Source organism: Malus sylvestris, chromosome 3, assembly GCF_916048215.2.
Source record: "Malus sylvestris chromosome 3, drMalSylv7.2, whole genome shotgun sequence".
NCBI classification, from domain to species: Eukaryota; Viridiplantae; Streptophyta; class Magnoliopsida; order Rosales; family Rosaceae; genus Malus; species Malus sylvestris.
The window spans coordinates 1,606,396-1,631,364 of NC_062262.1; the positions used below are offsets into that span (position 1 = coordinate 1,606,396).

Genomic DNA, 24,969 nt, shown 5'->3' on the forward strand with positions numbered 1-24,969 from the left:
TGTTAAAGATCCCTTAATTATGTCATCAGCTGTGTCGATCATTGCCTTGAGTTGGGAATGAGGTCGGGAAGCATCAAGTCTTCTCAGTGCAAGCATTTTAATAATATTATTCATAGCATTTTAATAATATTATTCATAGATAATATTCTTATAACAATTTGATCCATGGATTGCTTTCGGACATCCCAATTTGCTAGATGGGGACACTTGCAAATCGCTATATCCATATATATAGAGTTCTGCTCTCGGTCTTCGTTTTGAAGAACATATGCATATTAGCTACAAAATTAGATTTAAAATATTTGACAATTTAATAAAAAAATAAGAAAATGAGTTTTCTAATGATTCAAAATAAGGATCTTAAGAGAGCAAGACTAAATATACTATAAATAAAGGCGTTAAGCATGAAAAATACTATCACAAAATTCTTCGAGCTTATCTCTCAATTTCCCTCTTCACTTTTTCTCTCTAAATTTTAGGTCACTACATAATCACAATTAATGGCAGAGGAAAGATAATAAAAATCTTAATTAAGGATTTTTTTAATGTATAATATTTAGATAAAAGAAATTTAAATTGACATGGTCAATTAAAATGAATTAATCCAATGATTTATAACTTGTGTCTAAACTGTGGTGTCATGGATCCCGCCCTTATATATATATATATATATATATATATATATATATATATATATGTTTATTGATTTACATATATATTGATAGAAAAGATGACTCGGATTGAAGTCATGTTGGAATCCCACATTCATGAGAGATTTTTCAGTGGGTTGAGAACACAGTCATATAATTAAGTGTCATAATACAATTAATTAAAAATTAAAAAAAATTAAATTAATTTTATTATGACACTTGATGTAACAGACCGTGTTCTCAACCCACTAAAATTTCTCCACATCCACGACTTCTTAAGGTGTATATGGTATAATGAACTAGACTACACCAATGTTGAAGTCTCATATATTTAGCAAAATTAAGCACGACACGACATCCCGATATGCATGAAAAGTTAAGGATTCGAGTCGAGCTTTATTTGCTTGAATTTATAATGGGTTAACACGACAAAATGTCAGAAATATGGTACGGTTTTCGTCAAATTCATAGTCAATTTTATTTCTGATTCTGATAAGAACAGTTGACAATTGATTATATCTGTAATAATAGAAAAAGAAGACCCAACTTCAAGTTCAAAAATAGTGACATTGAGTTTCTTGACTTTTTGCCTTAGGATTAGTCAGTTCTATTTTTCGATGGGAGGCAAGATAAGAGAATGGATTCAATGCAGCAGTACAGTGTCACATTGACGTACATATTTTTATGGGTTATGTTTACTCACGAAACATAATTTTGCAAGATAGTAACACTAAAGTTTTCTGATACATTTTCTACAGATATCTGTTTTGGATAATTATCTTGAGGGACTTTATTGTGTAAAGAAATTTTTTTATATCATTATTATGTAACGAGTTAGACATAAAAATTTATTGTGTAATAAGATTCTTTTATTTATGTTTTGTTGTTTTGTTCGTAAGAAAGATGAGAAAGCAATGTGAAAAACGACATGACATGTAAAATTTGCAAATGAGCTTGAGTATTTGATACAGTAAGTTACCGAATGTGTTTAAGAAAACTTTCGCACATGAGCATGATAAAACACGACATGTTGCCAGGTCCAAAATTGGGTTGCAACTGTTTTATTTATCATAGTATAAAATATATGCAATTGCATCAAAACCCTTTTCACCTTGACTTGATAATTTCTTCTTTCATGGCAAGTGAGAGAGCACTGAGACTTCCCCCAACTTCCACTCTCACTCCTGGCATTGCTATTGCTCTACTCCCTACAAACCCACCTTCTCCGACACTGATCCTTCCAAACTTCACTTTCCCCTCATCGCCTTCATATATGTGTCCGAACAGAAGAGCTTCTCTTCCCACGCACCCGCCTCTCTCGATCTCCACCATTTCCGGGTTTAACAAAGCTCCCATGCTGTCTACATAAGCGCCTTGGTCCAGCTCAATCTCCGAACCCATAAGCTTCATCCACAGCACGAAGAAAATTGATCCGCTTGTCATTTCCGTGAAATAGCTCCCAACTAGGGTTCTAAAAGCCTGCCATGTAGTGTCCAGAAAGACCCCTATGCTCCAAATGTGCACAGTTTCCCCTTCTTTCTTCTTTCCGACTAGTAACCATTTAGCCACAACACAAGCTAATCCGGCCAAAAGACCCGAAGAGACCCAAAACAATGGAAACAACCAATGCAGGGCGACTTTTTGAGCATTCTTTAAGTGCAGCATCCAGTTCAAAGGAGCGTAGATTACTAACGCCAGCAGGAAATGAGGCAGCACTGTTTGTAGTAGAGGTTGAGCAAAAGTGGCCCATAGAGTCTGAAACAAAGTTCTTTCCAGCGTCACGTTTTGCGCGTCTTTTTTCATCAATGCTGCTGCCATCGGACAACCGGAGAGGTCTACTTTGACATCGGATTGCTCTATGAAGATCTTCCATGCCTCTGGAAGGGGTGCACCGTTCCTCAGGTGTTGGCAGATCTCATAGATCAATGAACGCCCATGATCAATAGAAGCGCTCTGGGAGCATGATGAAGCTCGGATGACATCCACTTCATGGCATCGAAGAAAGGGATTGAAGTCCAACTGTTCTGATTGTTCTGCAGACAGATTATGGTTGATGCTAATCTCTCCAACATCAATATATGGGAACTCAGACTCACTCCACGGTTTCGTGCAGTCAAGTGCAATGTCACGCGCAGCTTCATCATGTGGAACTGGCCGGACCTGTAACTGGAAAATATAACGAACTCCCTTGGCGTTCACACGGCTTTGGAAATCTTCAGCAAGGAAAAGTAGAGGACGAGTATCATTATCATTCCTCGGAATTGCACCTGTATCAGGTGGAAGAATTCCAATTGGCTCCACCTTACCAGCTTCCTCGCTAATATTCTCGTCCGAAGGCCTCAACTTGAACTTGACATACATTTCTTGTCCATCTTCGAACCGGAACAGCCTGCAGATATTCGAGTAATAATGTAGTTCAGCATATGAGTTTGCATGGCGCAAGGAAGTCCATACTGCGTCACGCACATGTGGGGCTCGCTTAACATACTCCTCCCGTGCAGGAAGCCCACAGACAAGCCATGTTGCAAAATCGGCAATTGTGCGGGCGTAGAATGCATTTCCTGTCTTCAGTGTCAGGTCAAAGAGTGAAGAGTCACTAGTTTCATCTGAAAGTATTCTTACAGCTGCACCACGTGCATCAATCCTTGCATCATCATCAGCGCTCAAGCTGTTGCTGTGCCGAACTATGACAGGGTAGCTCTTTCCTGGGCAGAAGATTTTATGGTCTGGCAAGCCTTTGATGTTGTCATAGATCTTCAAGGTTCCCTTCCCACTAACACCGATTCGATGGAAATATCTTGACTTAACCTTCAGAGTTGTGGCAGCCAAATTTGCAGCAAGGTTACCGACAATTTTCTTATATTTCATATCCATCTCTTCTATTCTATCGTCCAACGAATGCATGGTGTTCTTGATCATCATTGGAGTTTGAGACCCAATGTAAACACCACCCGCTTGGAGCACTGAATTCACCGGTGCAACTGACAGTGCACCAAGAATAACATCTTTCTGAAGAACTGAACCAGGAAGGACTACACTTTCACTCCCAACTACCGAATTATCATGCACCTCAACTTTCCCACTAACAAACCCATGAGAGGAATAATACCCAGCAATGATCCGACTGAAATCACCAAGATGGACACCAGAGCCGAGTGAAATCAATTTCGGGTCTGAAATTGGGTTGATGGCCCTGACAGAACAATGTTTCCCAACCTTTGCACCGAGAAGGCGCATGTACATGCAGAAGGCTTCGGTTCCAGACAGGAGCTTAGCAAATCTGAGGTGGCAGGCAATGGTGATTCGATGGCACAGCCATGTTCTAAAATGGGTCGTCTTTTTCTCTTGGTTACTAGAAATAAGACGGGTCAAAGCGCCTGTGAGGAAGCTGAGTATTATGCCATAAGCCAAATACGCAACTGCCAATGAGATGGATGAGTAAATTATGCCTAATGGGACATTAGAAAACATGGTGGCATATGCTACGACTGTGTAAGGCATCCAATGAAAGGCCCCAAATAAGCAAGCAAATGCAAATTCTTGAGGGGAAAGAGGCTTTTGAGACATCCAAATGTAGACCAAGTACACAATAGAAGCAGAAAGAGTACTGAGCAAACCAACTATGTAGATGCCTATGAACTGGTAAACAGCCACATCTTGAGTTTCCTTCGTAACATTTGGTAGTGTTTTACCCTGAAATCATGTAAAGAAACCAATTGAGTTGATATCAGTTTCTAAGTTTGATTGCATGAAAAAGCATTCATGAATTAATATAAATAAACTATACAGCAGTGTTGTACATCGAATATCGACATATAATCAGTGTAAATCAGCTCCATAGGTAAGGAAATTAAAAATTTTAATTTCAAAATAATTACGAGATAAGAAAAAAACAAATCATGATTAGAAAAAAGACTAGAATTCATGATGTTTGGATAATCATGCAGAAGAAACGACTTACATTCTGAAGATTTGTAGCCTTGACAGCAGATTTGCCTCCAGATTTTTGCAAGGTCATTACCTCAAGCTCTTCTCCCAGAATAGTTCCCTTTTGGACAACCGCGTAGGGGGCAACCGATGAGTTTTGGCCAATTCTTATCGGGAGGAAGCTTAACACTCCATTCTTAACTTCGTGGCTTTGAATCAAAGCCCCTTCTGCGATCACCACTCCATCTCCAATTGAAACCAGAGATGGGTCTGTTATATCAACCGTATCAAGCAAAACTGAGGATCCAATCCTAGCTCCAAGCATCTCAAACCAATACTTGAGGAACACAGTTCCTCGCAGATGCTCTGCCAAAACTTTTGAAGCAACTTCTTGGGCCTTGTAAAGAGCCCACCATTTAACAAAATCTACAGACCAGATGGAAACCTCGGGGTTCAGGGCATAGTTTGGTTTTAAGAAAGAGTTCCCCATGAAACCAATTGAAACACAGGTAGAAAGTATGCAGAACATCCAAGCAAGGGGAGCAAAAGTCAGAAGGGTCAAATAGTCTAAATAGGGAATTCCTTCTACCAATGCATGGGTGGCTGAGACGCAATTCATAAAGGCAGATACGGATAAGTATGCAGGAATGGAGAGCATAAAAGCAACGTAAATAAGAGCCAGAAGTTGGAATGACCAGATCACCAAGTGGTGAGATTCAGGAAGTTCCATCACAAGCTCAGCAGAATCAGTCTCAGTCTCAAGCAGTGGAACATTGGATGGAGTAGTTGACAGTTGAGGTTGAGAATTCATTACCAGATTCTCCGAGAAGCTTGCCAAGTCTGCAATGCAAGTTGCAGTGAAAATATCCACAGCTCCTACGGGCACTCCAAGAAAGTCAGAAAGTTTTTGAGCTGCCCTGACCACACCAATTGAATCGATTCCATAAGACACGAGACTTTCAGTGTTTGAGATTTTGTTGATTGAAATACCAGTCTGCTCGGAAACTAGGCGTTTCAAGAAGTCTACGATATCTTTATTACTTATCTTGGGGCTTGGTAGTGGAGAACCTTTCACAAACTGAGGACGAGGGGTTATTCCCTCCTTGCATGTTCCTGTAGTGAAGGACCGCATCAGTTTTTTCTTTATTAGAATTGGTTCTGGAACAACGTTCAATGTTCCATCAGTAAACTGTTGGAGGCATTCGAATCTTTTGATTTTTCCTGACGTTGTCTTACTAATGGTTTTTGGCCTGATCATCTTGACAGAAGCAACGGTAACCCCATGTTCTTCTGCAACACGAGCTTGAATTTGTTCAACAACATCCTTGCCAACAGGTTTACCGTCCCTAACCTCCGCAATTACAACCAAACCAACCTGGTCAGCATTATCTGGAACAGAAATACCTTTCATTGATAGGATTTCCATCGGAACAGCAATGACAGCACAACAACCTGGACGTACAACTTCTGATGCGCTCTCCACTGTCTTCTCTACATCTGCTGAGTAAATGTTCCTTCCAGCTACAATGATGAGATCCTTGATTCTTCCAGTGATGAACAATTTTCTGTCAATTATCCGTCCCAAGTCCCCCGTGCTAGTGTAGATACGTCCAGGATAGTCAGGAAGCTTGTTTCTGTAAGTTTTCTGGCTTAGTTCTTCCCTACCCCAGTACCCAATTCCAGCACTGGGACTGCTGATCCATATCTCTCCTTCCTTTCCTGCTTCTTTGAGCTCCTCACCACTCTCTGGATCAACTATTCTGATGTCAACATCTTCATCGTTGGGATTCACATACCCACAACAAACTCTTCCTTGCCAATCTACCATGATAGGCTTCTCTTCACCATATGCACAACTGACAAACACACAATTTTCTGCCAAGCCATAGCCAGGTGCCATCACCTTTTGAGAAAAACCAAAAGGACAAGTGAGCTCGACAAATCTTTTCAGAGTTTTCTGCCTAACTGGTTCAGCAGCAACCATCAGGAATTTCATGGAAGAAAGGTCGTATTTCCTGTTTTTCTCCGACTCCAGCCTTCGAACGACTAGCTCAATGGCAAAGTTGGGGCCAGCACTGTGAGTAGCCTGATATTTGCTCATGGTTTGGAGCCACAACAATGGGTTCCTGATGAACGTCAATGGGGAAAATAAAACTGCAGTTCCACCACTAACAAGAGCTGTGAAAAGTCCTCCGATCAGCCCCATGTCATGGTACTGAGGGAGCCAGCTAACTAGAACTGTCTTTGAGGTGCTCTTGTACCTCCTTCGCATCAACTTCACATTGTGAATGAGCCCACCGTGAGTTATCATGACTCCTTTAGCATCGCCAGTCGAACCAGATGTGAACTGCAGAAAGGATACTTCATCAGGCTGTGGTTCAAATTCATCTTTGAAATCCTCCACAACCACATTCTTGGAGTTCTTAATCCAAGAATCTGTATGTAACCAAGGAAGATTGGGCCACCGAGCTGTGGATTTTGGCTTTTTAGCTGTCAATGAGATTATATTTTTAACGGAACCTGCCTGGACAGCCCAATGATAACTAATGGTAGAAAGAATTGCTACTGCACCACATGATTTAGCGATGTTTTCAATCTTCAAAAGTGCTTGACCGCCTCTTTGTAAAGGATCTGGAGGTAGAACTGGGACTGGTAAGACGTTAGCTCTTAAGCACCCAAAGAAAGCATCTACGAAGTCCAGACCTGGGACATGGACCAGGAGAACCCTGTCACGAGGCCTGATTCTTGGTTTCTTGCATGTCAAGAGCTTTTGAGCAATGCAAGAAGCATTGGCATGAAGTTCTGCATAAGTTCGCTGGCTCACTACCGCCCCTTCTTCATTGATCCAAGTATAGACTGTCGTGTTTTGAGTGACTCCGTGAGCTCCCCAGTGCTTCAGATAGCCATCGAGGGAAGACAGATTCGGGAACTTCACTCCTGGTAATTCAGTCATGCTTTTAGGGCTTCCTCCCCACTGTTGTTGCAACGCAAACAAACTCTGCCAAGAGACGTGTTTATACTATGTAAGGAGTTTTTCATCAAATCTGAATTTCCATTCGTTCAATTTGAATTTTGTATGCATTACACTGAATATTTAGATGTGGGGTTACCTTAGCATAAGGAAACTTTGGCACAGGGTTGTCATTTGCAAAGTGCTTGCAGACTAAACCCATAGCATATGAAGAATTTCTCTCCGTCAGTTCAAAAGCCATAAGACCGCCGACATAGTAAGTGTTCCTGAAGCCTTGAAGTTCAGATTCCAATTTCTCATAAAAGCCATCCTTCATCTCTGTATAGAAAAAACTAAAATTAGCATTCCTAATCAGCAGGGATAGATGGTGTAAAAGCAAATCATTACGTACCTTGGCTGCCGACGTGAGGAAAATACTTAAATCGTCGTTGGAGAACCACCTCTGTAACTTCTGCTCCTATAAGCTTGGCAGCATCAAGTGCAAGCTCTGTTACAGTTGGTCCCGTAACATCAACAGAATTTCCATAAGACCAGAATAATAAAACATCAGTGTCAGCATAGAACTTTTGCATTGCAACTGGATTTCCAATTGTTGCAGGATTGCTCATATATTCTTCAAAATAGTAGAAGCCTATCGGCAAATCTTCGATCCCTTTAACCTTCAAAACTGTAGTGTAGTAGTCAATTGTCTGCACTTTACTGAACAACTCCTTTTCAACATCACCCATCTCCATTACTTCACTTCCACGTTCTGTTACGAGAATTCTTTGTTAGGCATATAAAGAAGATAAAAAGGAATAGCAATGATAATAAATGAATAAAAAGGGAGCGGGAGTAAAAAATAAACCTGTTGGTTGTGAAGGTGGTGATCTGTAAATTTTTCCGTTATTTAAAGGGAAGGAACCAGAAATGATTATCTTATCAAATTCCAGAGCTTTAACTTCTCCATCACAACTTTTTACGTCAACACTGACACTATCGGAATAGCGTCTGATTGCCAACACTTCGGTGTTGCAGTGAACCATTGGGAGTGATTTACTGATCTTCTCCCAAAGACTTGTATATCCACCATTGAAACGGCGAATTTTTCCAGCCATGGAAGTTCGTGTGAACTCATGAATGTAGGCATAAGGCATGTCTTGAACAAACCCATAACCAGAAGCCGTGTATCCATAAGCCACAGATTTGGGAATAGAACTAAATCCTTGACGTTCAAGATATACAGGAGTTAAGTCTGACGCATATTCACTCACAGCATGGACCCCAATTCGACCTGACTTTGCTGCCTTATCCTATCAAAGGTAAAATGGAGATATCAGTATTGCGGAGCAGAGAAATCAAGAAATAAAACAGGGTGTAAGATACTAGGTACCAACCTGGAGTTCCAACGTCAGTGTGATCACCGATACATAATCATCTGCAACTTTAATATCTTGATACTGCCCTGATTTGTCAATAAGCGCAAGCTTGTGGGAGTCCATTTCTACTAGTTCAGACCCAGTCTCCTTTGCCAAGTGAAAGATGACAGGGGCGCTGTTTGCAGCAAGAACTTGACCACCGAGATCATAAATTTTCCCTGTTAAGATAGTGTACATGTTGTCAAACTCAATTACATAACAAAGCAGGCACAAAAGACAGTCTTATGTTTCTCACCTTCAATATCGACTGATTCACACATGCCACCAACGGTATGGTGCTTCTCTAACACGGTCACATTGCTGTAACCAAGCTTCACCAGTGCATAAGCAGATGATAAACCACTTGGACCACCGCCTACTATCGCAATTCTTGTATTCAGTGGAAGGCATGGATGCAGCCCGGAGAACTGGTCTTCTACTGATTTTCCAGGGTCCATCTCCCTTGTCGTTCAAGCCTTCTGACCGTGCCTATTGAGATCAAATAACAAACCGAGTTCAACTTTGTTCTAGTTCTAACTCCCAGTTAAGGTTTGTAACCACAATTGGTGATAAACCCAAATCTACAGTTCTAGAAACCGAACTCTTGTTTGTATCATTGTTTGTTATTACATGAAACAAGGGAATCTGTGCAACTATCCACTAAGGACAGTGAGAAGAACAAAGATAAGAAACCGATGATGGGAAAACCTGATATTTCAAATGCAGCTTCAAATCTAGAAGGCTGAAATTGGAGCAAGGTACGTATTCATACTTTTTATAACTCATATAAGATTTCATGTGCAGACAGTCCACCAATATATATAACAATGAATGATTAGAACATCTTGGCTTACATCATTTATTATATCACAAAGAATAAAAAGCCATATTAGCTATTTGTCTTTCCTTATGACAAAAAATCTGTACAGTAGCCAGAAAAGGGAAAACATCAAGATGGGGAATATGGAAGGTTGGATCATCAAAACGAAAGAGGTGAAAACCTTGCAGATCTTTCTGGATTTGGACAACGTCCAAGTGATCCATTGCTGACTAAAGTAGAAATATGTGCTGTAAGTTTCACATTTCATACATAAACACAGCACCATGTGCTTCGAAAATTCTCTGTCAGACTCGATATAGTATGAACTGATATAACAATCTGACTTTTGGCTATAAGAACAGAAGGTCATTTTAGTGCGCAGATTGGAATGGCAAGTAGAAGATGAACGTATGCTATTCATACATTTGAGTCGAATAAGAGGGTGCAATAGCTATTGCATCTCACACGAGCGAATCACTTATCTTCTGATGCATATAGCAAAAATGCAGACACAAAGGCAAAGACTAGAGAGGTGAACAAAAACATACCTTGCACTTGCAAGAAATGCAAAGATAGTAGAATATATAGTTTACGCCTTCCAAAGGCGGCAGCTTGATCAACTCGCTATACTCTACGAAATAGTCCCTGCAACACCATTACCACCTCAAGTTCAGAAAACAAACACGGAAACAATATCGAAAGAAAGCACAGATGTTTACACACCCTTTTAGCATCACAAACTAGTTCTACACTCCAATTCGCAATATATTGCCAACACATTATACACAAACACGAAAGGAATATCGAAAGAAAGCACCGATCTTTACCCACCCATTTAACATCAGAAACGAGTTCTACACTCCAATTCACAATCTACAGCCAACACATTAACACACTTCACTACTTCTATCATTAATCTACTCTCTTTCGGACCAAAGATCAAACATTTCATAAGCATAAATTTTCCTCTGCTCCCCACCCACCTACACATTCATATGTACTACCAAGTTACCAACCCCCTCCCCCTTTCTCTCTCTCTCTCTCTCTCTCTCTCTCTCTCTCTCTCTCTCTCTCTCCTGTAATTTCCACACCCAGATAATTGTTAAATCACCACAACCATGAAAGGACTCACCTGGGCAATTTGGGTTGATCCAGTTGAATGCCAAATGGCATGTAACTATGGTAAAAAGCCGTTCTTCCACGCAGAAAAAAGTTAGCTGCTGATCTCATTTTTTTTCCTTACAATTTTCTCAGTATTTAAATCAACCCAGATGCCTCTTCCCGCCAACAACAAACAGACAAAACCTCCCAGACTGTTTCCGAAAATCCCAACGTCCTCGGTGACTTCGAGAACTTATAATCCAAAGATACCGATATTCCTGAGTTTCCTGCTTTATATTTCACAAACGTTGTCATTTGTATTGAAAACGTCGGACACCTGTCCAATATTCAGTATATTCTCTTGGGAGAAGTTTTTAACCATATCCGAAATACAAAATTTAAATTCAACGGTTAAAATACTCAACTGAGTACTAGGCAACATCCAAGCCACATCTTACGTTATGTACTATTTTCGTGTTATAATAAGAGTGGATGACATAATTAATATGTCACATTTGTAGAAATATTGGTTAAAGACAAATTAACGTGTTATAATTTGAATAAAATAATGTTACGTGCATGTATTTACTTATCAGTATATTTGTTTACACTTGTACAATTATTGTTACTCGTTTACTTATCATTAAAATGAATGAAAAGAATGGGAATGAGTTCCCTTCATGACCTCCCCGTGTTTATTATCAAAAATCTGTAATGGAATAACCTAATTTGAAGAATTTAATTAACTAGAATGGCTTTTAATTTGATTCTTTCTCTCTCGTTGTCTGCTTAAAATACCGTCATTATTTATAATAGTTGAAGGGCACCCTGGCTAAACCTTAGAAAATACCCTTTTGAAGTATAAAGCGGTTTCGTATTACCTAGAACTACTGTTCTAAAAATCGACCTAGGCCAACGCTTAAAAATCGTTTAGGTGCTACGTTGTGGTCATTCGCCGGGATTAAGCCCAAGTCAGATTCCTTACTTTCCCATTAATGGCACATAACGAAAAGAAAAAACAAAGGGAATAAGATATACCGGAGAATAGAAGGATCTGTGGGGACTATGTAATATGGAAGTTGGATTTTGGAGAAGCATACTGTCGAGGGGTGACGGATATTACAAACCAATTTTAGTGTTTTTATATGATTTTCTTTATCCTGCTTTGCTACTTTGTGCCGGAGGGGAATATTGGAGGGTGGGTTGTGGGTTTAGGAGCATCTCCATTGAGAGTTCTTATTTAGGGACTCTCACCACGAACGTTGAGAACTCATTTAGAAATTTTAAAGGAATATTGTCTGCAATGAAATTTGTTTACAATATAATTTCTAAATGTAAGGAGTCTAGGGACTAAAATATTTAAAATTATTGTTTATTTCTTTGGAATATTGTAGTCATAAAAAAATACTACTCTTACCACATATTTGTACCATCTCTTTAATACAAACAAGATCCATATGTATTGATGGACACTACCTCTGTTTGAGAAATAGCACAAATATGTGGTAGGTGTATCAAACATAATAGAATAATTTCTTTTATTTTCCCTTGACAAGTGATTTTTCAAAATATACTAATTCGTTCTAGTGAAACTCAAATTTGGGGAAAACGACGAGTATGTTGTCATGATTAATTGGTCTAAACTACATTTAAAACACAGTGATCAAATTAATTAAATATAGTGACCAATAATATTTTAAACGCTGTATTTTTTAAGGGAGGGGTATATAACTTTTAAGTAAGACCTTTTTAGTAAAAATGACATTACAAAATAAATGGTGGAACATTAAGATGTTGTCAATAATTTTTTTTTCTACAAAATAAAATGATGTTATTTTTATATAAAAATAAGATGATGTCGATATATATATATATATATATGTTTCCTTATAATTTGTTTTCAGAATCTGAATATTTGAGTATTCTTTGTCCAACTTAGTGTTGTGTTATTTATTTTTGTAATACAGGTTGTTCATTTAAGTTGACATCTTTTTATTTGGTTTCATCATCATTTTTCCACACATATTATAAAAAAGATAAAAGAAATGTGTGGTTAACACCACCCCTATAAGTACTATTCCAAATTGCAATATACAATAAATTATATTTTGTTCGATTAAATGATTGACCTAAAAAAGTCCCGTTAAAAAGAATTTGACTTTTAAACTGTCATAATGCAGGTGGTAGAATTTTTTTTTCTTTCAAATATCTAAACACTTGTATTACGATATATATTTAGTGTATCAGGTCGTGTTCTCGGTACACTAAAAAATATATTAATTAACATGTATCATGTAATCAACAAGGTACGCATATATAATAGAGAGGAAGCTATTTCTGGTAATTGGGTCTAGTTTATTTTAATTAAACTTTTGTCTAAGCTTGTAAGTTGTCATTTTACAAAATTCAGTAAGTTTGAGGGTGTCTAATTCTCCAATTTGGGTGACACATGTGAAGTTATAAACAAAGAAACCTTTTTGAGAAAATGACATCCTAAATTTATATGAAAATTGAATTAATCAAATATTTTTCTTTGATCATTGCAATTGTCAAATCGTATGAACGGGAAACAGAAAGGGTATTATGCTATATCCTATTTGGGTCCGCCAATTTGATGCTACTGCAGCCGAATCGGAAGGGGCGTCTAGTTTTTTTTTTTTTTTTGTAAAACACTTAATAATATTCTCGTTTTAAATTTTTGTTTTTATTTTATTTTAGAAAGTTCGATTCGTTACTACTTTTGTTTTTTTTTTATTTTTTTATTTTGAAATGAAAACTAAACTAAAAGTGAAGACTAATCTTTTGAATTTGCAAAATTTTGGCTTCAGAATTTTTGTTTGGTTTTCTTAAAACTAAAGTTGAAATTAGTTACCAAATAAGTTTCTAATTTCTAGACTAAAAATAAAAAACGAAATGGATTAAACGACCCTTCAATGTTATCTCAAAAGATTTTTTATTTTTTGTAAAAGAAATTGCTCAAATTAACCTTATTTTTTAATAAATAGGAAAAACGTTTTTTTATTACAAACAAAATACAAAATTTAAGCTAGACTCAGAGAAAGGACAATGTTTATGTCCGGAAAGTAGAAAAATCCTGTTAGTGCAATTCACCTGTGAAACGCTTCGTTTCTTTTTAGGTTCTAAGCTTTTAATTTTGACTCTAGCCCTTAAAAAAATGAAAAGGAAATCGTTGCTCAAAAACTTTTTAGATATCAACGTTTAATTTTCGAGAAAAAAAAAAACTAACCTTTAATTTATAAGGGTTACTAGTAGCTAGGACGGCAGAGTGATAGTTTCTTTCTTAATCTTGACATTATATGATGGCATCATCCCTCCATGTCTTTATCAACAAATGGGATTCGGTCGTGAATGACCGAATGCAACATGCAATTATCATACGATACCACCCGCAGACTATGAAACCCTAGCTAAGCTTTGTTAATCATGACACTACATTTTTATATGGAACATTATATCATATGCATGTTTGACCTTCCAACATTTTAACTTAATTTGTTTTATAATTTAGTCCATATTTTTTAAATTCAGTGAAGCACTATATATGCTTATGTCATTCTTATGAACATTAAAACCCAACCCCCCTAAGACTTTTGATTTTTTTTTTTTAATTTACTATGGAGCGTAAAAGTATAAGATATATTGTGCAATCATCGTATGCGCTATTTTTTTTATAGGACGGCAATAAGGCTTAGAAAGATTTGGAAATAAACTTTAACAAAATGTATGGAGCACTTTGAGCTAATGAAAGAATTGGTGCAAAACTGAGCGCAATGGTATTCTAAAACTCATACGGTCGACGCCACTCACTAAATGCGATAAGGCTTGATTGTTATTTATTGTTGTTGTTTTTGGTTTTTGGCAATTCAGTGACTATTTTACATGCACTTCCGACACATAATCAATACATCAATTAGTTTGAAGTAATTTGTGGATTATTTTAATGGTTAGGGTCTTTCTCTTCCATCCACGTCTCGATTTCAAACTCTCTTCCTCCCCTTATTCTAGAATATAACTTGTAATAAATAAAATAAAAGTTTAAAGCCTAGGGAAGTTTACTTCACAAGATCTTCAAAAGGCCTTCCAATTAATTATTCAATTGACTATATTTTGCTCTTTTTTTTTTAACAATTGAGCACCACATATATTTGAGTAATTGACTATATTTTTGTGAAGTGTGTACTTGGTACATTGGCTGGCCTAAATACACAACTAATCCCATATGTCACTACTTTTTGCAACATTTCAGCATATTTGGGCGGTATTTGCATGGGAATCTTGCCACACAAGACCATTGGAGCTGAAGGAATAACAACTGCAAATATATTAGCTAGGAACACAAGAATTACTATAGTATTAATTCCTTGCAGATAGTCGATACGCATTCAAATTAATTTAGACTACTCAACTTAGAAATATGTCACTACTTTAGCATCTATTTGATTTTTATTATTATTATTTAAAGTGTTACAACCAACAAGGCGATGACATTCAAAATTTGCTAATCTTTAAATTTATTGAATGATGATGTAATGAAGCTCCCATATCTTTCACGATTGAGAGTGGTGTTAAAGAAACCATAATATTTAAGATAGTTATTGCTCCACTATAATTAGGAGTGAGAAATACTAAGGAAATTCTTTTAAAAGTGAAACTCTATAGACTTCCTGCCACCTCATACTTTTGACAAAATATTTTATAATATTGGCACGAAAATTGACGTTAAACTGTAAGATAACAGAAAATTTATGAAAAATCCTACTTTTGAGAGAGTCCTCTTAGCATTTCTTTTATGTTAAACAACTATTTGGTTCTAAGGGCTCTTACCTCTAATTAATTCAGCTCAAAAACCTTTTATAAATTCATCACATTCACCATCACCACTTTACAAGGGTATGAAAGCCATAATCTTAACAACCATGGCCTCATAATAGCTTCTTCAATAGACAAGTGATGCAATTATACATGTAATCCAAAATATATTTAAAAAGTTCCAATTTGGGAATGCAACTATGCTATAACTTTGATATTATCTCTGTGTGGGGCTTCAATGCTATGTAGCATTTAGTGTTACTAGTGTTTTAGCAATTATATTTAATTTCCACAATCGTTTTTATTTTCAATATAAACTGTTCATTTATTGTACTACGCAATGCTAGTTTCATTAAATAAAGGGAACTTTAACGAAAAGCACATGGTACTGTTCACTTTAACGAAAAACCACATTTTTACACTAAAAAGTCAATCCTGGTACTATTCACTTTACACTTTATTTTGTCCTTATCATTAAAACTCAAAGTTTTCAAGCCATTTTCATTAGTTTTCCTTTAAATAAAATGGTATGTCTTCTTTAGAGGTTACAGTCACAATCACAAAGAACTTCTCAGAAAATGTAGATGAATTCTATGCATGACATATTTTTTTATTTATTCAGACTGGTGATTAGGGGTGGGTTCAAAAAACCGAAAACCGAAAAAAACCGAAAACCAAACCGATCCCAAACCGAAAAAACCGAACCGAACAGAATTCTTTTGGTTCGGTTCGGTTTTAGTGATATAGAAACCGAACCGAACCGAATTAATTAAATTAATTTTTTTATTTAATTATTTATTTTGGGTATTATTTTCTAAACCCAATTTGTAAGTTAAAATGTGCTAAACCCAATGTGTTGCCAAACTTTAAGCTCAAAATATTAAAAAAAAGCCTATAAAAACTCTAAACCCTAGCCTATTATTTCTCCCCCATATAAGGTTCCGAAACCAAACCTCCTCCTGAAGTACCTACATCCATCTCTATAGCACTGTCTACTTCTGCCCCAGCTTTCTTTTCCAAATCTACTCTCATATAACATGTAACAGAATCCATAAACATTTATTTCGGGTAGATTACTTGCATAATTTGTGATGAAAAAGAATCCAACACACACTAAATAAATCCACCCACGCATTACTTTTACTAATCAAGTTGTCAACATGCAGTTACAAGCAAACAACCATGATCTTTGAACAACATCATACAATTTAACTTTTCTAAGTCATTTGTACGATTTTTGTGTTGTGAGGTTGTTAGTTTGGACTTTGGAAGACTTGATTGATGATTTTAGTTCAACTTTAAATGTTTATTTTCATTGTCTTTGATTCTAATTAGAATGTTTATGTTATGATTGTGTTGGAGATGTTAAAATTTTAAATTTCAATGTTTTTCATTTAGAAAATATTCATCTGACTACTTGAAGCGTCAAAGAAAAAGAAAAGTTGAACAATTGACTCAATCTCAAAAAGGAGCTATTGTTAGTTAATAGTACTATTGTTACTTTGTATCTTTTTTTACATTTAATAATATTTAGAAATAGATGGTTAGTTAGTTTTAAAGTTTATTTCGATATTGTTGTTCAATTTTTTTTTAAGATGTCTTATAAGAAGGGCCTTTTTTATGAGTTTCGCACATGGTCCCGAAATCTCAAAAGACAACCCTATCAGCCATGAACGGTTTGAGGAAAAACCTATCCCAACCTTGAGGAGCCAAGCATTACTCGAACCAGAAATGTCTCGGCGCATGTACCAGAAGGAAATTCTTGTTTACTCAATTTTGTTTTTGCTTTGATTTGTGGACAGGGAGGGGGAGAACAATTAGATGGGCCAAACGTTGTAAACTCATATCAAGGTGAGCTTACTCCTTGGGTTGCTTGATAAGAGGTTTTAGAAACTTTGTACGTTACGCAATTTTTCATCAATATTACGTAGTAACGAGTAATACGAAAAATGAACGGTTAAGATTGAAAGTAGAAGATCTAATAGTTATGAAAATAAAATCTAACAACGAAAACACTCGTAAGGTATGTAGCAAATCACATATTTCTTATAGATTCCTCAACAATTTGAGGTGGAATTGTAATGCCAACAAGAAGCACTTACAACATGGGAAGCCTTCGCAATCTATTCAAACTATTTAGGGCCTTGAGCTTTCATTCTGCAGCAAGTTCCTCCAACTTCATGTTTTCTGGTAAGACTAGTTTACTAACTTATCAAATTCGATCTACGCAAGAAACTCAACGGTGACAAGAGAAAAACAAGAAACATGAGGATCATGTGGCCTGGTCTGGTGTCAGCCCCTATGATTCAACTTCGTGTCACATACACTCGGACGTTTCTATTAACCATAAGTGGCCATCGACACAGAGAACGCATAATGTATCTACCGGAGTTTAAGATTACCGGCGCTATATACAGGTAATGATAAATCGATTGGTTCTGCACTGGCTATATTCAAATTGAATCCTACAAAGTTATAAGCATTGTTTACCATACGCAGAAATTAAAATATTAACTACAAAGACGTAAACAAGTTCATAACATTACCACTTTATGTGGTTGGAAAATGCCGATTTGTTACTTTTCACCCTGCTTCACCATCTGCACAACTCTGAAACACAGATACAATGATGAAGAGGAGTGATTCATGAAGGTAGGTTGTGCTTATAGCATGCTGTCTGATCTTGCAGGCAACCTTCTAAAGAAGTTGAGTGGCACTGAAGGAAGTTTTTGGCGGAACTTGGGATGCCTCAACATGTAAATGCCTGCTAGAAGGGCCACAACTTGGAATGGAGTTACATAGAGAACAATGGCGGCAATCAAACAGAATGTTACGAACAGGGTGGTGGCTCTAGGGTCTCTCCAACTCAGAAGAGACTGAAACCTTTCGCCTTGAGTTGCCAGATCACCGACAACAGTTTGAACCCTCCCTGCTATGCTTCTTAGTCGATCATATCTCATCCTCACTATATCTGATGGCCGGGTAGTTGGGAACGTGTCAAACTCTTCATCTAGTTCGTCAGGATGAGCAGCGTCAGCATGAGATAGTCGGATGTCCATGTGAGGAGGGTGCCTTGGCCTCCGCCGGAAGTTCCAAATTCCAATCAAGAATAGGTAGAGAAAAATAGTGGGAAGAATTAGTTCCGGATAAAGAACCAATATAATAAAGAGGATATGAATTAAAATGGTCGTGAGAGGATTCTTCCAATTGCAGATTTGATCAAGCCATTTTCCTACTGCAATCAACCCGCTTAAAACTCCCATTATTCGGAAAAAATTGGCCTTGCTTCTTCTCATGCTCCACATATGTGAATCAACATCCAGCATATACTCCACAACCTCTTTCCTCAGGGGAGGCTCAGACCGGTTCAGCCTCATCGAGACAATCTGCATAGCCTGGTGCCTCAAGCTATCGAGCTGAAGCACGGACAATGGATGAATGTAGTGCATTTTTGGCAACAGGGGATGCGAATACATATACAACATATTAATCAAAGATGAGCATGTAAACCTCACTGCCAGCTGAATTTCACCCATTTTCTTCACCCCAGATGGTTGTAGGACCAGAAGAGGATACGAATGCGTGTAAACCCTGTCAGCTTCAAGTGTAGATAGCCGAATTCTCACTTTGCCAATTCTTGAATCCTTTCCCCCTTTATCACTTCCATGTCCATGTATATGACCATTGTCAAAAACCCCAATTGTAATCACAGTACACGGGTCGAAAACCTCCCAGATGTACTGCTCATTCCACTTAGGATTGAAGCTGTCCACGATTGTCCTTGTTCGAACCCATTTCCTCCCGTATTTTGCTACGCAATAAGCATCTGTGGTACCTCGGCCATCTTTTGTTTTCATTGGCATCAGACCAACGGCACTTATAACCCCTACCTCAAAAATCCCAATGCTTGACTTCCACAACTGCCTTGCTGTTGGCCTGAGATCACTACTGTAGTGTGTTGATTCATCCAGGACATGGTACCCGCCATCCAAACAAATCCGTAAATGAATCCTGCTCGCAAATTTGACCTCCCTCTTCTGTTCCCCGTCTACGATCATATGCTTCTCAAGATTATACCACCTAGTGTGCACAGGTTTATGGTCTAACCTCCTCTGCACATTCTGTAAAGGAATCACACACCTTCCCAAGATGTCATCTTTGCCAGATCCCACTCTATCTTCCACAGTCAGATACAACGGCTCCTCAAACGGTTCAGCAGCAACAAACATCAAATCCTCATTCCACATTGGGTTAATACTTTTGCTCTGTGATATTCTAGTCCTCAATACCTGATTTCCACAGATAACCTTCACAAAAACTTCCGGATACCTACTCTTGTCATTTGGTAGCAAGTCCTGAGCTTCAATAACATTAACCCTCACATACCAAAGCTTGGGGGAGAGGTATACCTTCGATCGAATGTTCTTAACACCCTCAGGCCCAACTGTTGCAGCATCAGAATGCCATGCATCAGGAAATGCCTCGTCTGCTTGAGTTCCCATCCAAACTGCCAGCATCAGCTCTCCCTTGACCTTATCCCCCTTCCTGTCCTCCAGCCTATACCATTGTGGTGCCAATGGGCTATCTGGTGGTTCGCGTTTCGGGATATCAATGAGATCCATCATAATCCTGCCCATGAAATCATCCAGCACAACATCCTTATCTTTCACCACAACTTCCAAAACTGAAGCTTGAAGACGTTCTTTGGAGAAAGCAAACACCTGATTCCATTCAGGGTTAGACTTCTTCTCGAAATGCTTAGTAACTCCCTTATAGTTTCCGAGTTTTACTTCAACATAGGGATCAGAACTACCAGTGACATCTTTTGCAGGCAAATCCTTTGCTTTCACCACGTGAACGTAAAGGTATTGCATCCGTTCTACAAGGTCATAGGTGCATGAGAGCTTGTCGCCCGTGATAGAGCCCGCGCCAATGTTTGGCGAGGTCTCTTTCAGAGCGAAATCTTGAGACGGTGGAGGCTTCTGCATTTTCTAGTTTGTGGGAATAGAAAGAGAAGCTACTCCTTAAACACCAAACCCAGGTACACAAACAAATCGAATTCGATTTGCAGAGATGCTATTAAAGCAAGTGAAACCTCAAAAGATTTCCAACACCAGCAATCAATTCCTTCCTAAAGATGCATAATTTTTCTGTAAAATGGAACAGAAATTATCTCAAAGGTAAAAGAGATAACTTCACCAAGAACTTCAAAAGAAAGAAATCCTGAAGAACTTCTTGACACCCTGCAGATTCAAAGAATCAATGTATTACTCTTCCATAAAGTAACCCTCTTTTGGTTTCTTTAAGAAGAAAGTAGAGAGAGAGAGAGAGAGAGAGAGATTCAAAGGAACTTCAGAGCAACCAGCACATATATTCTATTCAATCAATACATTTTCTGAGCAACCAACCATATTGACTTCACAGTACAAAAAACCAAATCAGAGAGTACTAAAAGAAGAAAAATAATCAAAGGTAGCTTTATATGAACAACTCACAGATCCAGTGCAGAAACCCCATCAAGTCAAAGACAACAAGTAAGCTCAAATTTCAAGGAAACTTGCACATTAACTTCAACTAATCACACCTAAAGAAAAAATGGGTTTTCAACAACTCGTAAAAAAAACCAACTTCTAGAAAATCTTAAAAGCAAGCAAGCATTCATTGTTCATCTTCACAAGCAAATTAAGTGACCTACAAAAAAAGAAGAAAAAATGGGAACAAGAAAACTATACAAGTAATGCCAACTTATTAGAGTTACACACTGACCTGAGGTAGCTAAAAGTGCTTTTCTTCAACGTGCTTCCATGGAAAGTCTTCAAATTTAAGAAAAACAAAAATGGGAAAATTCAGTTTGTAAGAAAGAAGAAAAAAGGGCAGCTGAAGAGAGTGAAGAATTTGTGGGGCTGAGATCTGAGAGAAAGACTGAGTCTTCTCTCATAAAGAGCATGGACAGTAAGAAACCTATGAGTGCCAACTTTTCACATTTGTTTTTACAAATTTTTTATTTTATTTTTTAGTTCTTATTGTCTTGTGTAAGAGAGGGCATTGCACATGCGAAACAAAATTTGATGCATCAAGTATTATAAAATAATTAGTTAGAAATTTTTTTTTTTAAATATCTAATCGATTAGTTTGTGACACTTATTGCACCGAACCGTGTTTTATGTACCCTTAGAAATTTTCTTTACACGTGCTAGAAGATTATGGACAGTTTTGGCATCATCTGGTCTTGGATTAGTGTTCCTCGGTGATATGAGAAAATTTGTCTCTTTTATTACAGTTTTGGCATCATCTGGTCTTGGATTAGTGTTCCTCGGTGATATGAGAAAATTTGTCTCTTTTATTTTATATGTTTCTTGGTTTCCTCACCATGTGGGTTGGTTTGGTAATGAATTGAGCTTTTGGTCTTGCATTTGTAATATTTTAACATAAACAACGTGTAGAAACTCTTAAGATTTTTATGCGAAGGTGCACGCATCTTCCATAACTCCTAACATCGTAGTATTGAAGAATAGAATTTCATATCGGTATTTGATAAAGTAATACATATATATATATATATATATATATATATATATATATATAAGAGATTTCGTTTTTAATATCATCAATATTTTTAATTAAAAGGTGAAAATTAAAAAATAATATATCAAATCATGCAAGCTAGGAGAATTCGAAGGATTTTTAGCCTTAATCGCAAATGTAAATTAATTTAGTCACAAAATTACAAGCGTACAACAAACTATTTTATAGAGTAAGTAAAAAGTTTCAATCACTTGATTGCCAGTTTTAGACATTACCAATGGTTTTTTTTTTTTAATTTCATTATACAATGATGTTCTACCAAAAAGAAAAGTGACATTTGTCATACAATCACGAACTACCAGCCTACCAACCTTAGAAAAAAAAATATTTTATAATACAAGGTATTCTATTTAAAAAACTAACGACGAACGTTTATTACACAATAGCTTTACTAATTCTCATATGGGAAATGAAAATATGAATTGATTGATGAGGGTACATATCCTCAAAAAGGTTAAAGTCACGTCATTAAATTCATGACCCACAGTTATTGTGTTCATAGCAGTAACATTTTATTATATAAAGGACTACATTAGGGTGAGGTTGTTGCAAAATCATTGCATTCAGCTCATGTCATCAAGAGAGTTTTCAGTGTGTTAAAAATATGGGCACATACGCTAATACATTGTATAAGTAAATGAACACTAAAAAAAACTATTATCTATTTGTATATGACATATTGTTCCGTATTCTAAACACATTGAAAACTCTCCATGTGGCCACCATCTATGTTTGATAAGTGTAAATAATATATATTAATTTCCTTAATGTAAGGAGAGAGAAGGTGACGTGAACTAAAAGGTATATAGTAATATAACATTTAGTTTGACAAAACTTTTGTGTTTGTTTTGCGATTAAAATAAGAAAACTTTAACGAAAAGCTCTCGATACTGTTTATTTTAACAAAAAATCATATTTTTACACTAAAAAGTTAATCATGGTACAATTCACTTTATCTTTTATTTTGTTCTTATCGTTAAAACTCAAAGTTTTCAAGTTCATTAGTTTTCCTTTAAAATAAAGAGAAGAATAATTTACGCACACGTCTTATTTTTTCATGCACACTATTATTTAACTATAATTTTTTTATTTCAAATTTATCAACTTTTTATTTTTATTTTTACCTATAAAAATTCACTCAAATCTAAAACTATATAATCGTTGACTCAAGAGTTTAAGGTTTCTTTGTAGAACTGTATTCAACTATTTTCTTTATTACAAATGAATGTCTTAATGATTTTGGATTTGTATATTTTTTTTTGCAAAAATGATCTATGAATAATGTTATAAAAGATAGACAGTTAAGATTGGTAAAATACATTAGGGAGTGGGTTCTATAAAAACTTATGTAAAAAATTGTGTAAAACAAGTGGTGCCACAAGATCCGCTCTCATATATAAATGATTTAAAACTTTGTATAAAATATTTGATTAAATGATTATTGGTCACCATGTATAAAACTTCAACTCTGAAAGTGATATATGCATCAAATTATATGTCACAAACTAATTTATTTCGCCATACCGATGGCCAAGAATTCGATTTCTTGTGATATGGATGTTTCATGGGGCCAATATTGAAAGCAAAAGATAACCATCCACATTCATATACACGAATTAAATTTGCAAAACTTATGCCCACAATGCTGGCAGTTGAAAAATAATGAGAAAGAAATTGTTGTTAGGTATCGTAGGATCATGAATTATTTTTTTTTTTTAGATATTAAAAAAATAAAACCTTTCTCTCTTTTGGTATTTAATTTATTACTTAGCAAGTATTGCTAAAATTTTGAACGCTTGAAAGAGGGAGGTATTCATAGGTGCGAACAATCAGACCATGTCATCCTCCACTCACATACACGAGAAACGTCTCACTTCTCTGGAGTTTTAATCTCATATATCTTATGTTTGATGCACGTAAACGGACAAAAAAAATTCCTCTAAAGAGGAGTAAAACGTATGAACATGGAGAATATGAGCAACTATTAAGTAAATTAAAAATAAAGAAACTAAACAAAAAGAAGCAAAATGAATTTTTTGTTTTGTTTTGAAGTTGGAGTCGTATCTTGTAGGTGTGTTAGGTGGAACCATCAAATTCACCAAAATGGCGAGAGGACAAGAAAATAAACCCTATTTCGGTGTATGGTTCTTGACCTTTTCCTGATGTGACACACATAGTTGTCATGATTCATGACCATGCACAAGCACATGCACAAGAACCTGCCCTTTAGGTTATGCAAAGCCAAAAAAGAAAAGGAGAGTTGATTTTCACGCGCTGTTTTTAGTTTTTACACATGTTTTTTTTATTTTAAGTGCTCATTCAGATCCTCTTCGGACTTTAACGTCTGGAGTCTAAAGATTAGGAATCTCGACCCTTGATTTGTGTGAAAGAGAGATCGGAACTATTGTTTTGTATGAGGTGGAGCAATAGATTTAGTTAATGAAGACCATCAGATTCAACTTAAGTGGTCCGAATTGCATAATCCTTAAACTCTGGACAATGAGATATGAAGATAATATCTGTCCACACTTTCATTGCATCTCAAAGAAAAAGCAACTTTTTTGATGGTAGAAAACCTTCATTTGGTACATTTTTGGGATAACCAAAAATTGCTCTCTAAAATATTCGATTTGTATCAGTTTGGCTCCTAGATTCTTTTTCATCCCAAATTGGCCTGTAACCTTTTTG

General features: G+C 36.6%; 2 protein-coding genes across 3 annotated transcripts; both read right to left on the bottom strand.

Moving 5' to 3' along the window:
- Window positions 1-1,617: 1,617 nt before the first annotated feature.
- Window positions 1,618-11,015, bottom strand: LOC126616131 (uncharacterized). The gene is made up of 9 exons (XM_050284123.1): window positions 10,898-11,015; window positions 10,314-10,410; window positions 9,202-9,434; window positions 8,925-9,124; window positions 8,396-8,840; window positions 7,940-8,299; window positions 7,688-7,866; window positions 4,612-7,575; window positions 1,618-4,343 (listed from the first exon to the last, which is right to left on the bottom strand). The coding sequence occupies exons 3-9, from the start codon at window positions 9,401-9,403 to the stop codon at window positions 1,758-1,760; spliced, it is 6,936 nt and encodes a 2,311-aa protein (XP_050140080.1). The 5' UTR covers window positions 9,404-9,434; window positions 10,314-10,410; window positions 10,898-11,015; the 3' UTR covers window positions 1,618-1,757.
- Window positions 11,016-18,120: 7,105 nt separating this feature from the next.
- On the bottom strand, window positions 18,121-21,654 carry LOC126616132 (FT-interacting protein 3-like). 2 transcript variants are annotated; one of them, XM_050284124.1, is made up of 2 exons: window positions 21,463-21,654; window positions 18,121-20,939 (listed from the first exon to the last, which is right to left on the bottom strand). In XM_050284124.1, the coding sequence occupies exon 2, from the start codon at window positions 20,682-20,684 to the stop codon at window positions 18,360-18,362; it is 2,325 nt and encodes a 774-aa protein (XP_050140081.1). In that variant the 5' UTR covers window positions 20,685-20,939; window positions 21,463-21,654; the 3' UTR covers window positions 18,121-18,359. The 2 variants fall into 2 exon arrangements, with proteins under 2 accessions (XP_050140081.1, XP_050140082.1); XM_050284125.1 differs by lacking the exon at window positions 21,463-21,654 and adding an exon at window positions 21,192-21,389.
- Between the last annotated feature and the right edge of the window lie 3,315 nt (window positions 21,655-24,969).

What these genes read in the sequence shown, in the direction of transcription:
- LOC126616131 (XM_050284123.1), bottom strand. Translation starts at nt 9,403, where the DNA reads ATGGACCCTGGAAAATCAGTAGAAGACCAGTTCTCCGGGCTGCATCCA. An exon ending in TGAATCAGTCGATATTGAAG is followed by an intron (nt 9,125 to 9,201) that starts GTGAGAAACATA and finishes CTATCTTAACAG; the next exon opens with GGAAAATTTATGATCTCGGT. An exon ending in CAAAGTTTCCTTATGCTAAG is followed by an intron (nt 7,576 to 7,687) that starts GTAACCCCACAT and finishes GTCTCTTGGCAG; the next exon opens with AGTTTGTTTGCGTTGCAACA.
- LOC126616132 (XM_050284124.1), bottom strand. Translation starts at nt 20,684, where the DNA reads ATGCAGAAGCCTCCACCGTCTCAAGATTTCGCTCTGAAAGAGACCTCG.